General features: G+C 46.1%; 1 protein-coding gene across 1 annotated transcript in view; it reads right to left on the reverse strand.

The window, feature by feature from the left end:
* The window catches only part of PAPPA (pappalysin 1), a 181,294-nt gene that overhangs the window by 63,704 nt on the left and 105,136 nt on the right, over window positions 1–12,454 (reverse strand). The window contains exon 10 of the mRNA XM_071453626.1: window positions 11,833–12,029. Coding sequence (XP_071309727.1) covers window positions 11,833–12,029 — 197 coding nt within the window. The remainder of the gene's footprint in view (window positions 1–11,832; window positions 12,030–12,454) is intronic.

Consider the following 12,454-nt stretch of genomic DNA (forward strand, 5'->3'; position numbering starts at 1 on the left):
TACTTTTACTAGTTTTCATTGGGGTCCCTAAAGGTCTGATGGCAAAAGATGAAAATCTGCAGCGTGTCCTGCCCCAGGACAAAGGCCTGTGGGCAGTTGATCCACAGCAAAGCTTTATCAGCTGGAAGCTGATGAAACTCCTAGGGTAATACACTGATGCTGTATTACTCCCAGATTCAGTTGGCTCAGAAGTCAGAGGAAACCTCATCTGTCAATTTTCCCTGTGTAATGAAGAACAGGATTTGGCTGTGGGATTGGGAAGCAGCTTACATCTCCTGCAGGATGAAATAAAGCCCTGCTGCCCGCCCCTGTGTCCAGTCTCAGCACAGCCACGTCCACTTTGAACCCGGAGCAGCTGATGTGTCTGGACCTTGCAGACTCAGTATCCCATTAGCATGATATTACAGCTTCCTCAGCACAGAGCCACGATTTTCAGCTGAAGATTTGGCTGGATTTTTCAGTAATTGGAAAGTGACCTTTCTGTGAAAACACCACGGACAGGGCACCAATAGTTTGCCTGCAATGTGACATGATGATAAATTCTTCTACTTTACAACAATAGTGTTCATCTCCAAAGGGAAATTTCCTCAGAGTTTTGGATGTAACACAGGGCTGTGATTCAGAAATGAGTGGGAGATGCAAGGGCTATTTCATTTTGTCATATAAGTTGGTTTAGTTTGAGGCAGGGGAAAAGGAGCTACAGGGATTTCCATTAGATGATGGCCCAGATTGCATGTGTATTCAAGGTGTGTTATTAACTTTAGCTTTCTCAAAAATGCAGTTATTTCACTTCCAAAGAGCTGGTATGAACAATATATTTCCATTTTTAAATCATGCAGACCTGCATTCTTTGAGCTTCCCTTTGAATTTCTGTTATCTCCAGATTCAAAGCAAACTTCATTTAAAACCATTGAGTTCAAATCAAAATCACATCAAACCATAAATTTCACATGGCATACCTGAAAAAACTGTAAATCAGTTCTGACTGGCCCTATCCCAAACTCACATGGGCTTTGACAGCCAGCCAGGTGTAATCAAATATCTAGGATGCTTGCTGGACTCATGGAAAAAAAACAATATGGAGTTTTGATTTTCCAACAAAACCCTAACCAGATGATTTTTGCATGGTTCAAAGGATCACCATGAGGATGTTGGTTAAACCAAGGCCAGACACTACAGAAAAACAGATCAAGAAAAAGAAGAAATAATTGCACTAATGGGATTTTTAAATCAACTCATCTTTCATGGCAGCTCACAAGCAAACCCCAGCATCTGGAGCTCCTGGGTGCAATTTGCACATGCCCCTGCTTCTCTTGCCATTCAGAGATGCAAACTGAAGGGATGCAGAATCAAGAGGTAGTTCTGAGTGCACAACACAGTCTCCTGTGCAGCACATGAAAGAGCAATCCAGCAATTTGACATGTGCTCCTGTTTATTCCTGTCAGTCTTCTGCTATTTCTTCAGCTTGGCAGTGGGACATAAAGATGGTGCTCTCAAAAAACAGCATCTTCCACGCCAGCACTGCTGGGATCCCACCTCAGGATCAAGCAGCAGCACACCCAAACAAGAACTTATGCCTCCAGTTCTGCAAGTATCAGCCTCATTAAAACTAAAAGACATTTTCAAGCTGCAGCACAAGCTCCTGTCTACAACTTCCACATTACTGCTCACAGAAGTGTGAAGGCATTATAGACTGATAAGTGCTTTAGCAGACTGTATATCCATCCACTGGAGAGCAAGGTTAAGCAAATACAGGAGCCAGAACATTATTGTTGGCTGAGCGCTCGGGTTCCCGAGCTGCCCGTCTCTGACTCCAGCGGGCCAGGTCCACTGCAGCACAGCTTCGTGGAGCTGCAGGCCAAGGCTGGCCGTGGGGTGCTGCAGCAAAGCAAAACAATCCCATCCCATCAGCTTTCATCACTGAGGAGCAGAGCAGAAGTGAATTTTTTTTTGGTTTTGTTTTTCCTTCGGCTGGAGCGTTTCATTCGGGAGCAGCTGGCACCAGAAAATCAAACTGTCAAAGGCAGAATGTGTGCCACACTTTAGGAGGATCTTAAAGATCTTTTTGTTATTATATTCATAGTTCTGGCTCACTGGATTCATTGTACTTTTGCAGCTACTGTAAGGCAAAGTAGTGGTACAATCCACTTGGTAACATCCCCTCCTTCCTTCCCACAGCTGGTGCCATACATTTGTTTGCATGAAGAAAACACAAAAGCAGAGAAAGAATTCTCTACCTAGAGAAAGTTTTCTCTAGGTAGAGAAAACACAAAAGCAACAATAACAAATCCCTTAAGAGCTTGAGTTCTCCATCAGATAATACACTGGCTGAGGTGGACAGAGATGCTCAGAAGTACATGGACAATGACACTAATAAAAAGAGAGATACATAAGAAAGAATTTAAGCCACAAATTTTTCAGCTCTCAAGCAGGAAAAAAAAAACCCTACTGCTTTTGTTTCTAGTATAGTAGCAGCAAACCCTAAATAATGCCATACCTGACCTCAGTTCCCTGCACCACCCTGAGTGCTCAGGGGGCACAGGAGCCACTTCCCAGAGATGTGAGCCAAGGCAGGTGCCAGCCTGAGCCCTGCAGACCCCTCCCTAAGCTTCGCCTGTGCCTGAGGCAAACAGCCGTGCAGTGGTTAATGTCAGCCCCGACCACATGATCACACTCAGAAAAGGTCAAAAGAGTGATTTTTCATTTAAAAACATCTGTGTGTTTAAAGAACAAAACTTTCTCATGTGCAGAAAACCAGGGGTTTCCAGTACTTTTATTTCCAGAGTTAAAGCTGTGCTTTTCAGCTTTGTTTAGGGTTATGGCCCATGTAAACAGGCTGTGTAAACCACACACTACCCTCAGCACACAGCGTTTCCACAGGCAGGGATAATTGGGGGTGCAAATCTAGCAAATCTCCTTCTCCCCAGCTCCTTTTCCCTCTCCAGGCTGCTCAGCTTTCCCCACTGTGCTCCCAGGGAGCCAGACAGACACCCTGTTGTCGTCCTTCCCTATATGAAGACATACACATGCCTCTAATCCTAAGGGTGTAAGTCTGCTCTGGGCTGTCAACAGGCCTTAATTGGATACATCCAGGGAGATGATGCATTGGGAAGAGGCCCTGAATTTAATAGGAAAAGGGAAGCTGCAGAGAGGCACCAGGGGAATGTGGAGGGGGGCTCAGAGGAGCTGCCCTGTGCTCCAGAGAGCAGTCACACCTCAGCTGGCAAAACCTTTCAGTTCCCACCCAGCTATCAGCCCTACATCAGTGGGTATTAATCGAGATTTAAATCCTCTGGCTTGTTTTTCAGTACCTGAAGACATGGCTTGCAGTATGCAAATCAGAAGGTTCCCCCTCGCTTCACTGGGCTTTTCCCACTGAAACTGCAGAGTAATGAAACCACCATGCTGCAAATAAATTCCTCTGAATGAGCTGGACCATCCAGGCAGATCCACAGAGCAGCAGCTGCCTCCAATCCATGCACATCTCCACCCAAAAAAAAGGCTTGTCTGGGGAAGCCTGTCACTCTCCTCTCACCTTGGAGCAATGCTGGTTGCTCTGATAAACCCCCAACTCCAACAAATTAAGCCAAAATACTTGGAGCATTTAGTCCTTGATGTCCCAGGTTTGTAGGGGAATTCAGAGGAACTCCCACCTGCTCCCAGAAGAAGTTACTGGAGGAATTAAAGTGTTGTGTGAAAGAGGAAGCTCAGCTTCTTCAGCCTCACTGCCTTCCAGGAGCAGGCTCTGAGGAGATGGACTGGCAGCAGAGGGGGTGGAGGAACACCCACCTGCCAAGGCTCAGCCTTTCTCACCAGGAACAACCTCTGGGAACAGGTAAATTTCCACAGAGTGAGGCTTTCCCTCTCCAGCTGCTTCAGCTCACTGTGTATGCACAGTGACAGAGCAGCTCTGCTGGAAGGCCAAATGTTTCGAAGGGATTTGGATGGAGAAAGGTGTGAGGAAGGTCATCTCTACCCTGTGCTTCACCTTCCCCTCTCTGAAGAGTGACTTGTCTCCTCTGAGAGTGATGATGCAAGGGTTAATCACCAAAAAAATGGAAAAATGACATTCACAGCCAGCAGTGCTAAGTGTAGGGATTTTGGCCCAGTTACCAAAATGGCTGAGCAGAACTTGATGTTCTCCTGAGCTGAGGGCTTCTCGCAGAGAGGAGGTACATGTGGGGACAGATAATAGCACTGATCCTGCAAATAACCATTTCCTGGCACATGTGAGAGCTTGGAGCCAGACCCTGAGACGACAGTGGAAACCCAGTCCCCAGGAGACTCCTGCTGATAGCACAGGGGGAGCTGGGCCACTTACCAGATGTGAATTTGAATTACCAGGGTGAATCACGTCTTCTTATCAGATTCCCCACTGAAATGACCTCAGAGGAAAGAGTAGTCCTCCAGCTTTGCAGGCAGCACTTCCAAAAGTGAGCACAGATGTGGGGTTCCTCCAGAGTTACAGCTGCAACTGAGGCAGCACAGCTCAGGAGAGAACTTGGAGCAGCTCAACAGGGCATCCAAATGGTCCCCACTTTGTTGTTTGCTGGTTTGATTTTTTTCTCCTCACATGTATTATTATTATTATTATTTTTTTTTTTTTTTTTTTTTTTTTTTTATTGCTGATTCTTATTTTCAGGGTTAGGTAGGGACAGAGTGAATGAATTAAGACACTTTCAGGACAAACACCATCCTCTAAAACCATGCCTTTTAGAGACATCTTAAGATGAACACCCTGAAATTCACTGGCATTCAAAGTACGAGGTGTCTTATGACAATGTGGGCTAAAATGCCCACGGTACTCCAAACAAGTGGTGCAGACAATCCTTCATTTTCAAGAAAAAAAGAAATTCTTTGCTCCTGGCATGAGAAAGTTTACTTTCAGCTTAAAGAAATGACCGTGTGGTTTTGGGGATGGCATTCCGTTCTGCTGGAGAGCAGCACCCTGCCTGCCTGTACATCCGTGGTTTTGTAGCTACATTACAACCCTGGAGAGCTCTGTTTACATATTTGACATGTTTCCTTGTGCAGAACATGAAACCAAATTACAGTGTAAAAGCCATTATGGCTTTGCTCTTGCACCCTTTTCCATCCCCTTCTCCCATTGCTTGGTTTAGATCTATCTGGGCGTTTTTAACTGTGCTGGGTCTCCTGTCTCACTGCTTCAGACAGGTTTATTTGCTGTAGCACAGGGAAATCAAGGAAAAGCTGGTGAAGCCACATGCCAGGGAGCAGGGAGAAGATGGGGGGTGGGATGAGAAATGCCGAGAACCCTTCATGCATGAACAAAGCAGACGTGTCGATGCATTTATGCAAAATCATTCTGCTCTGAATGGAGAGGGACCCAAGACAAACAACCCGGATGGGATGCAGGGGAGCTATCCCACGCTCACGGCTGGACATGCTCTGCATCCCAAGGCCTGTGAGCAGCAGCAGCAGACGGGGAGAGTGGCAGGTTGAGGGGCAAGGGCCGAGCAGGGGGGGTCTCCTTTCAGAGCAGTGCATGTTAATGAGCAGTGCCTCTGTCGGGGGGTCCGGCTGCCCGGCTCGCCAGTGCCAGGGGGGTCCAAGCTGTTCTCTATTGATGCCTCTAATCTGGGTGGGTGGCTGGGTGTACAGCAGATATGATCATAAAATGGTAATTTACTTCCTAAAGGAGCGCATAATCCCTATTGCTGCCCAGGACAATATTCCTTTCTTGCCTTTCTTCTTGCTTCTAGAAACAACAAATGGCATGGAATTCTGCTCTCGTTTCATTAGTGGTAAATCTCTCTTGGTTCTAGGAAGATGGGACCAATTTCCGGCACCTGAGGATTTTTGGTTTGACCTTCATCTCTGAAAAAGTCGGATTGAACCTCTCTGAGAGTACGGTTGGCTGCTTTGCTCTCTGCATCATTCTTTGTTTCTTTTATCTATTTTCTCTACAGTACACAAAGGGAACACAGTGTACCAGCCCCTGGTACTCACTGTTCTGTTTCCTTTAGATGACTTGCATATGTGCTCTTGAAAAATTATTCTAAAAACCAAGGGGGGGAAGGGAGTGGAAAGAAAAAAAAAAATATCCCTTGAGTGTTTGTCAAAATTGCTTGGAATCTCCTCTGACATCTCATTGTGTTCTCTCCGTCCTCCCCTTACACAAATCAGCCAGAGGCTACAACATCAGCCATGGGGTCTGAGCTTTACTCCAGCCAGGAGCAGAGGAGCACTGGAAGCCATGGGGGTGGAGGGGATCCCTGTCTGTCCCGGCTGGGAGCAGGCAGCCAGGTGAGGGGCAGCATCCTCCAGCCAGCTCTGAACTGACTTTCAGGGTAACGCTCTTCCTCAGCCAACTCTCTGCAAATGAGCCTTTTCCAAGCCAGCCTACCTAGAAATCCCATTTCTCATTTCATTTAGCTCCCCAGAATGCTGAGATCATTCCTGAGTCATGGCACTGATGGCATATGACACATCCTTGTAGCATCCCTCACCTTGGACCCTTGGCATGGACCACCTCCTCCAGCGAGGCAGAGCAGCAAAGCAAACGTGCAAATAAGGAGCAGTGGAGTTCCTTTGGCAGAAAAGTTGCAGAATCCAGCTTTCCCAGCAAGTCAGGTGGGAAGCAACGTTTCCAGCCATTAAAGCAAGGAGATGGTGGGACAGTTTTCCAGTCCTTTTGTGCTGGGAATGAACAGCCAAACTGTGCTAGGATAAAGACTGATTAATTCCCAAACAGGATGATGTGAGGGGGCTGACAGCACTAAAATGCAGATTTAATAACCTCAAACCCCTCCAGGGCTCTGCCCCGAGGCAGAAACTCTCAGCAAGCCCTGAACAGTTTTCTTTCCATCCAAGACAGGAACATTTCCCTTTCAAGACATCCTGAACTTCCTAGTCCTTGGGAGGTTTAGGCTCAGTAATGTCCAGTGCCTGCAATGTCTCTGAAGGATTTTGAGGTCTAATCCTCAAACAGTAGCTTCACCTTTCCATGCTCCCATTTCCACCTCTATTAAACAGAGCAGAAACCAAGCAATGTGGCTGTGATAAGGCTTAATTAATCACTGCACATGGAAAAAAAGGAAAAATATGAAAAGTATCATTACTTCATCCAAGGAAGGAGCATTCCAGCCTGATTTTGCCTGAGAGTCAGGGCCAGGCTCATGACGCAGCTCTCCAGCCTCAGGCAAAAGACCAAATTGGCTGGTCTGTAGTTTCCAGGGGAAATGAAGACAAAATTTCGGACCCCTGGAACTAACTTTAGACTGGGAGACTGTGTAACCTAAGCTGAAGCCCTTTAGTGGATCAGCCAGTACTGGAAATGAGCTCAGCCATGCACAGCAAACCTACATTCCTCCTGTGACAGCCTGTGCACAGTGTCCAGTTCAGCTTTTTCCAGAACTGGTCTCTGATCACTCATGGTTCCTCCATTAATGGTTTTGCTTAGTGGGATTCTGCCCTCATCCTCCAGAGCTTAGTGGTTCAAAGTCTGGCTCGGCTATAAATAACAAAGACATTTGCAAAGCAAATCATCTTATTAAAAATGGGGATTTTTTATCCCTCCAACCACAACAAAACTCTTACCGTTGAAGAGCAACAGGACTTGGCTGTGAATTGGGAAGTTCAAAAAGGGCCACTTGCAGAGCCGACAGACAGACACCCTCCCTCTTCTCAGCAAGATCACCCCAAAGGAAAGGAATGGCTTCTCCATTAAAAGTTGCAGGTTTCCTCTCTTTCCACTCCTGTTCAAGATTACTCTATTTGCTGGCTCTGCTGGATCTTTGGGGAATTATCTTCAGCATTATATTTATTAGACAGAATAAAACTGCATGGCAGAGAACTTCATCATATTTCTTTTTAATTTTCTTATGGTATTTTCTTACCACTCTTGGAGCCCTTGCTCTACCATGTTATTTCTTTTAGTAGTCAGGATATTTTTGTGCTCCTGTCTTCTCCTTTTGTGGGCTATTCCAGACACAGTGCAATTCTAGACATCTTTGCTGCTGGTGGAAGGTTTGCTGCAGCAAGTCTGGATGAGTGCAATTGTGGGAATGGTAATGGGGCAGGAGGGGGCCTCTGTTTGTGGGAAAGATGTAATAGGAATCCTCTTCCACAACTTCTTACTCCATAGAAGCCCCTGTGGGGTACCCAGAGGAGAACAGGGTGTGTTCTTTAGTCCGGGAATGAAAACGAATCCCAGGATCTGTCTGTGCCCAGCAGCCTTGGGAAAGAGTCCCCGTTCTGTTAACTGTGCCTGAGCTGTGTGGCTTTTTCCACACACTGGAAAACCAAGCTCAAACAATGGCATAGGGCAAAAAAAAGTTATATATATATACATATATGTATACATGTATGGATACTTGGTCTAAACAATTTCTGCACAGCTGGGAGGAAATGCAACAAAATGCAGTTCCTGGGGGATTGTCCCTCTAAATCACCAACAACAGCCAAGTCTTGAGCACACATGGCTGTGACAGGAGTAACAGGGTCAGGGATCAGCCACCTAAAGACCCTTCCTGTAATTCTCTGTTGTAAAGGCACAAAGGGAAGCTTCAGGTCAATCAGTTCTCTAAAAGCAGGAGTGCCACCAGCAAGAGGAAAGGAGAAATGGCACCTCCAGTGCCCTGTGATCAGCCTGCACTCATCTGCCTGTGCTCTGCTCACCCCAGCTGCAGCATCCCTCCTGGAACAGGCCTGTCAGAGGCTTCCTCCCGAGGCCTTAGCAAAATATCCAAATCCTCCCTGCTCTGACTGACTCCAGCAAGAGAGACTAACAGGAGCTAATGCACTCACCCTGTGCATAAACCTGGCAAAAGAAAACGGATGTGCATGGAGAGGCTGTTTGCAAACTCACAGCAGAAGAAAGAGGGGGAAAAAAGCCAGCTCAAGAGTGAGGAAAGCCATTATTGCTGAATTCCTCCTGCAGCTGACAACAGGTACTGAGCAGCATCTGCTTCTATGTCTGTGTAAGACACGAGATTAGAAATCAAACTGCAAAACTACCCTGCACTGGTGCTTGCATTTCTGTGCTGGTGCAATGTTGCTGACTGGCCCTCTTTGGCTCTGAATATGATGCTGTCAGTACTGAGAATATTTCTTAATCAGCACTGAAGGGCGGCTGCCAGGAAAGTAGAAGTGGCTGTCTCTCAGTCCTGCTTCTGCAGAAAGGGCGATTGTTTAAAGGGGGGGCTGTTTGACCTTTCCATTTTTCAAATCTGTATCTCTTCGCCAAGACTGTGTCATTCTTTGTAAGCGTTTTATTGTTCAAAACAAATCTTATACTGAGAACTTTCTTTTTTATCTCCCTTACTATGTTGCCAGTCGGCAGCCTCACACTAACAAGTGATGTAAGAGCCATCTCAAACTAATAACTAAGTATCTAAGGCAAAGCCAGCTGCAGACATGGGCAATGTCTGCAGTGAACTGAGCAAAGGGGTCACAGAAACAGCCCTGCAATAACAAGAAAGAGCTCTCCAGCTTGTGCTTATCAGCAATCCCCCAGCAGGTAAACAAGGCACATGGGCAGATATTGCTGAGAGATACCACCACAACCAACCAACCTGGGATGCAAACTCCTCAGAAAAAGCCTTGACAGAACTATGACAGTCATGCAGAGAACCTGGCGTTGAGATATCTAAGGATGAGAAACATTTTAAGTCAGGACGTGCTTAAAATGTTTTAAAGCGCCTTGAGAACGCTGGGGCAGGGATGAGAGGCGGGGATGGCTGACAAACAGGCAGCTTATGTATTCTGTATATTGCTGGGCACTGCACTCAAACATATCTTTCATGGCATTCCTGATGGGAAGCCAACAGAAATACCACTCTGATTAATCAGGAAGCTACCCAGCAACAACACGAAAACTTTGCACAAGACCAGCGAGCACACAACCTACTCTGAAAGGTATCTGGGTGAGGAAAGGTGCTCTTTTCATCAATACAGAAAACCCCTAAGGCTCAGTGCTTGTGCAGATAATGAAGCCAAACATGTTTACACACCAGTGATGATTACATGCAGCGATTAGAGGAGATCTTAGGTTAATTTTCATCTCCACAAGCTAACAGACTGGTGACCTGCTGCCCCACCTAACCTCTCCAGAGTGACAAGTCAGGTGCTTTCCCAAGACAACTGTCTTGTTCCTGGGGGAAACAAAAACTTTCCCATCATCTATATGATTAAAAAGGTCAATGAACCCCATGCACTCAAACTGGTGTAATAGGACCAGCTGAGCTAAAGCAAAAATTCTTTTTGCTGGAAGTAAATAGCACACTGTTATCTCCCCAGGGGCCAGGCAATAACAGGAGGCATGTTCCCATTCACTCTGCCAGTGTGTGATATGCCACTGCTCTGCCTATAAATACAACAGCTTTTTTGCCTTTTTTTTTTTTTTTTTGGCTTAAACAAGACTGTGACAACTTCATCTCATCTGGGTACAACAAACACGCCTGAGTTGTGGCTACACAGCAGGGCTTTGTGTTGTGTGAGTGTGTGGTGGTGGTTTTTCCACCACAGGACCATATGTTACCTACTGTGTGGTGTGGCTGAGCTCCTACCAGTGCTTCAGAGAAAACCAGGGCAGCTCTGGAGCAGCTGCAGGGGGACAGAATGCCTGGGGACAGGCCCAAAAAGCAGCACCTGAGCTGGAGACACTGGCCTTTGGTCTGCACAGGGAGCTTGAATGAGAAAGAAGTTGTGAAGGCACAAGCAAGGGTCCAGAGGAAAGTTCCTTTTACAGTGTGGAAATAATAAATGAGACAATGACAAAAAGTCAATACTGGGCTCAGGATTCTGTCTTGATTCTCTGCCAGCTAACCACGCTTTGTGCATTTAGAACTGACCTGGTCATTAATTTGTTACAGACTTGTGCAATGTGAGCAAGGCCAAGTCTCTTGCATAAAGATGTTTTCTCTTGCAAGCCAACTGGAAATGCTTAACATTTACTATTCACAGAGAGATCTGTTTGTCATATCTGTGACATGGCACTCCTCTCTGCACTGCCCACTCAAGACACCTCTTGGATAATTAGATTCTTAGAAAAACTTTTCTGCATCCAACCAGAAGTCAGCCAAAGTTGATTAGTGTGATAAGTTCTCTGTCTCTAGTAAGGGATAACAGTGGGGGCTGAAGGAGGAATATACAAAGCAGCTCTTATATATGAAGAGCCTTTCCCTCTAAAAATCATCAGCAAGCAATGTGGGCTTTCCCAAATCAGGTTGCATCTGAACTGCTGCATCTGCATCATGTACAGCTCTGTTTTCCAGACATCTATCTAAAGTTTTTTTTGAACTCATTTGGATCTAATTCACTCAAAAAGACAAAAGGTAAAGTTATGGTAACCGGAGCTATTTATGTTACAAAGGAGACATAGGAGAAGGGGGTTAAAGCTAATGAATGGCTTTGGGAATGGACAGGACCTTTCTCAGAATAGAACAATAGGGTGCTTTTATGGAACTGGGAGGCAGAAAACACAAAACTATTAAAAAAGAAAGAACACTCTTTTGTATTATTCGGCATTAGCCTTCAGAACTCATTGCCACAAGCTCGTTCCCTGTGCTTGCTGTGAAGAGCCCGTCTATCTCTGAGGTGATGATGGTTGGCAGAGGTGACTCCTGCACAGCTCATTCAATCAACCCAGCCACAACTTCAGCCAGTTCCAGTTGGGTGACTGGCACTGAATTTCAACTCATCACTACTAATCAGGCTCAGAAAGAGAGAAGCTGCTGCCAGGGGCCATCCTTGGTGAAGAAACAAGTGAGCAGGCAGGGGTAACAGCACCCCTGAACGCTGACCACTGAGCTCCACCTGAGGGCTCCTTGCTGGACTTCCAGGAGAGGAAGAGGAACATGCTGTCCTTACCTGGGTTGCTGCTGGCTGGCCAATGACCACCCACCCTGGGCACTGCTGGTCACTGTGGTGTGAGACAGAGACGTTGGAAGCCCACTGATCCAGGAAGCCTTTGGGAGTATACACGCCGCAGTCTTTGATGCTGGTCATTTGCTCAAATTCCTCACAGACTCCATCGCCATCGTGGAAATAGCACCTGCTGGGTTCATCTGCCAGGGGAAACAGAGAAAACAAACTACACGTGTCTGCAGGGTAGTTCCTAGGTCCTGATACCATCAGTGGTCTTGTATCTGCTAGGTCAGGTCACCTTGAGTGGAAGCATTGGTCACTTCTAGGTCATACCAAGGTGATTTAAATAAAGCCAAGCAACAATAGCCAACTTTTGTATTGGGCAATTCCCCGAAGATATTTCCTAATGTTAGGGGGGTTCTGCTTATTTTCATCTATCTCCTTTTAAAAGAGAGAAGAAAGCAGAGACAGAAAATACATAGAGAGGCAAATGTGGGTGTTGGCATAATTCCACCAGCTGGGGTGGAAAAATGCCAGCGGAGGGTTTGGTCTAAAATGTTTCCCTTTTTTTGTTTTTAAAAGATATCTGCAAATCAACAACAACAACAGCAACTGTGGCTGTAGA

The sequence above is a fragment of the Agelaius tricolor genome, unplaced genomic scaffold, assembly GCF_023055355.1.
Source record: "Agelaius tricolor isolate 1412-34295 unplaced genomic scaffold, bAgeTri1.0.p SCAF_37, whole genome shotgun sequence".
NCBI classification, from domain to species: domain Eukaryota; kingdom Metazoa; phylum Chordata; class Aves; order Passeriformes; family Icteridae; genus Agelaius; species Agelaius tricolor.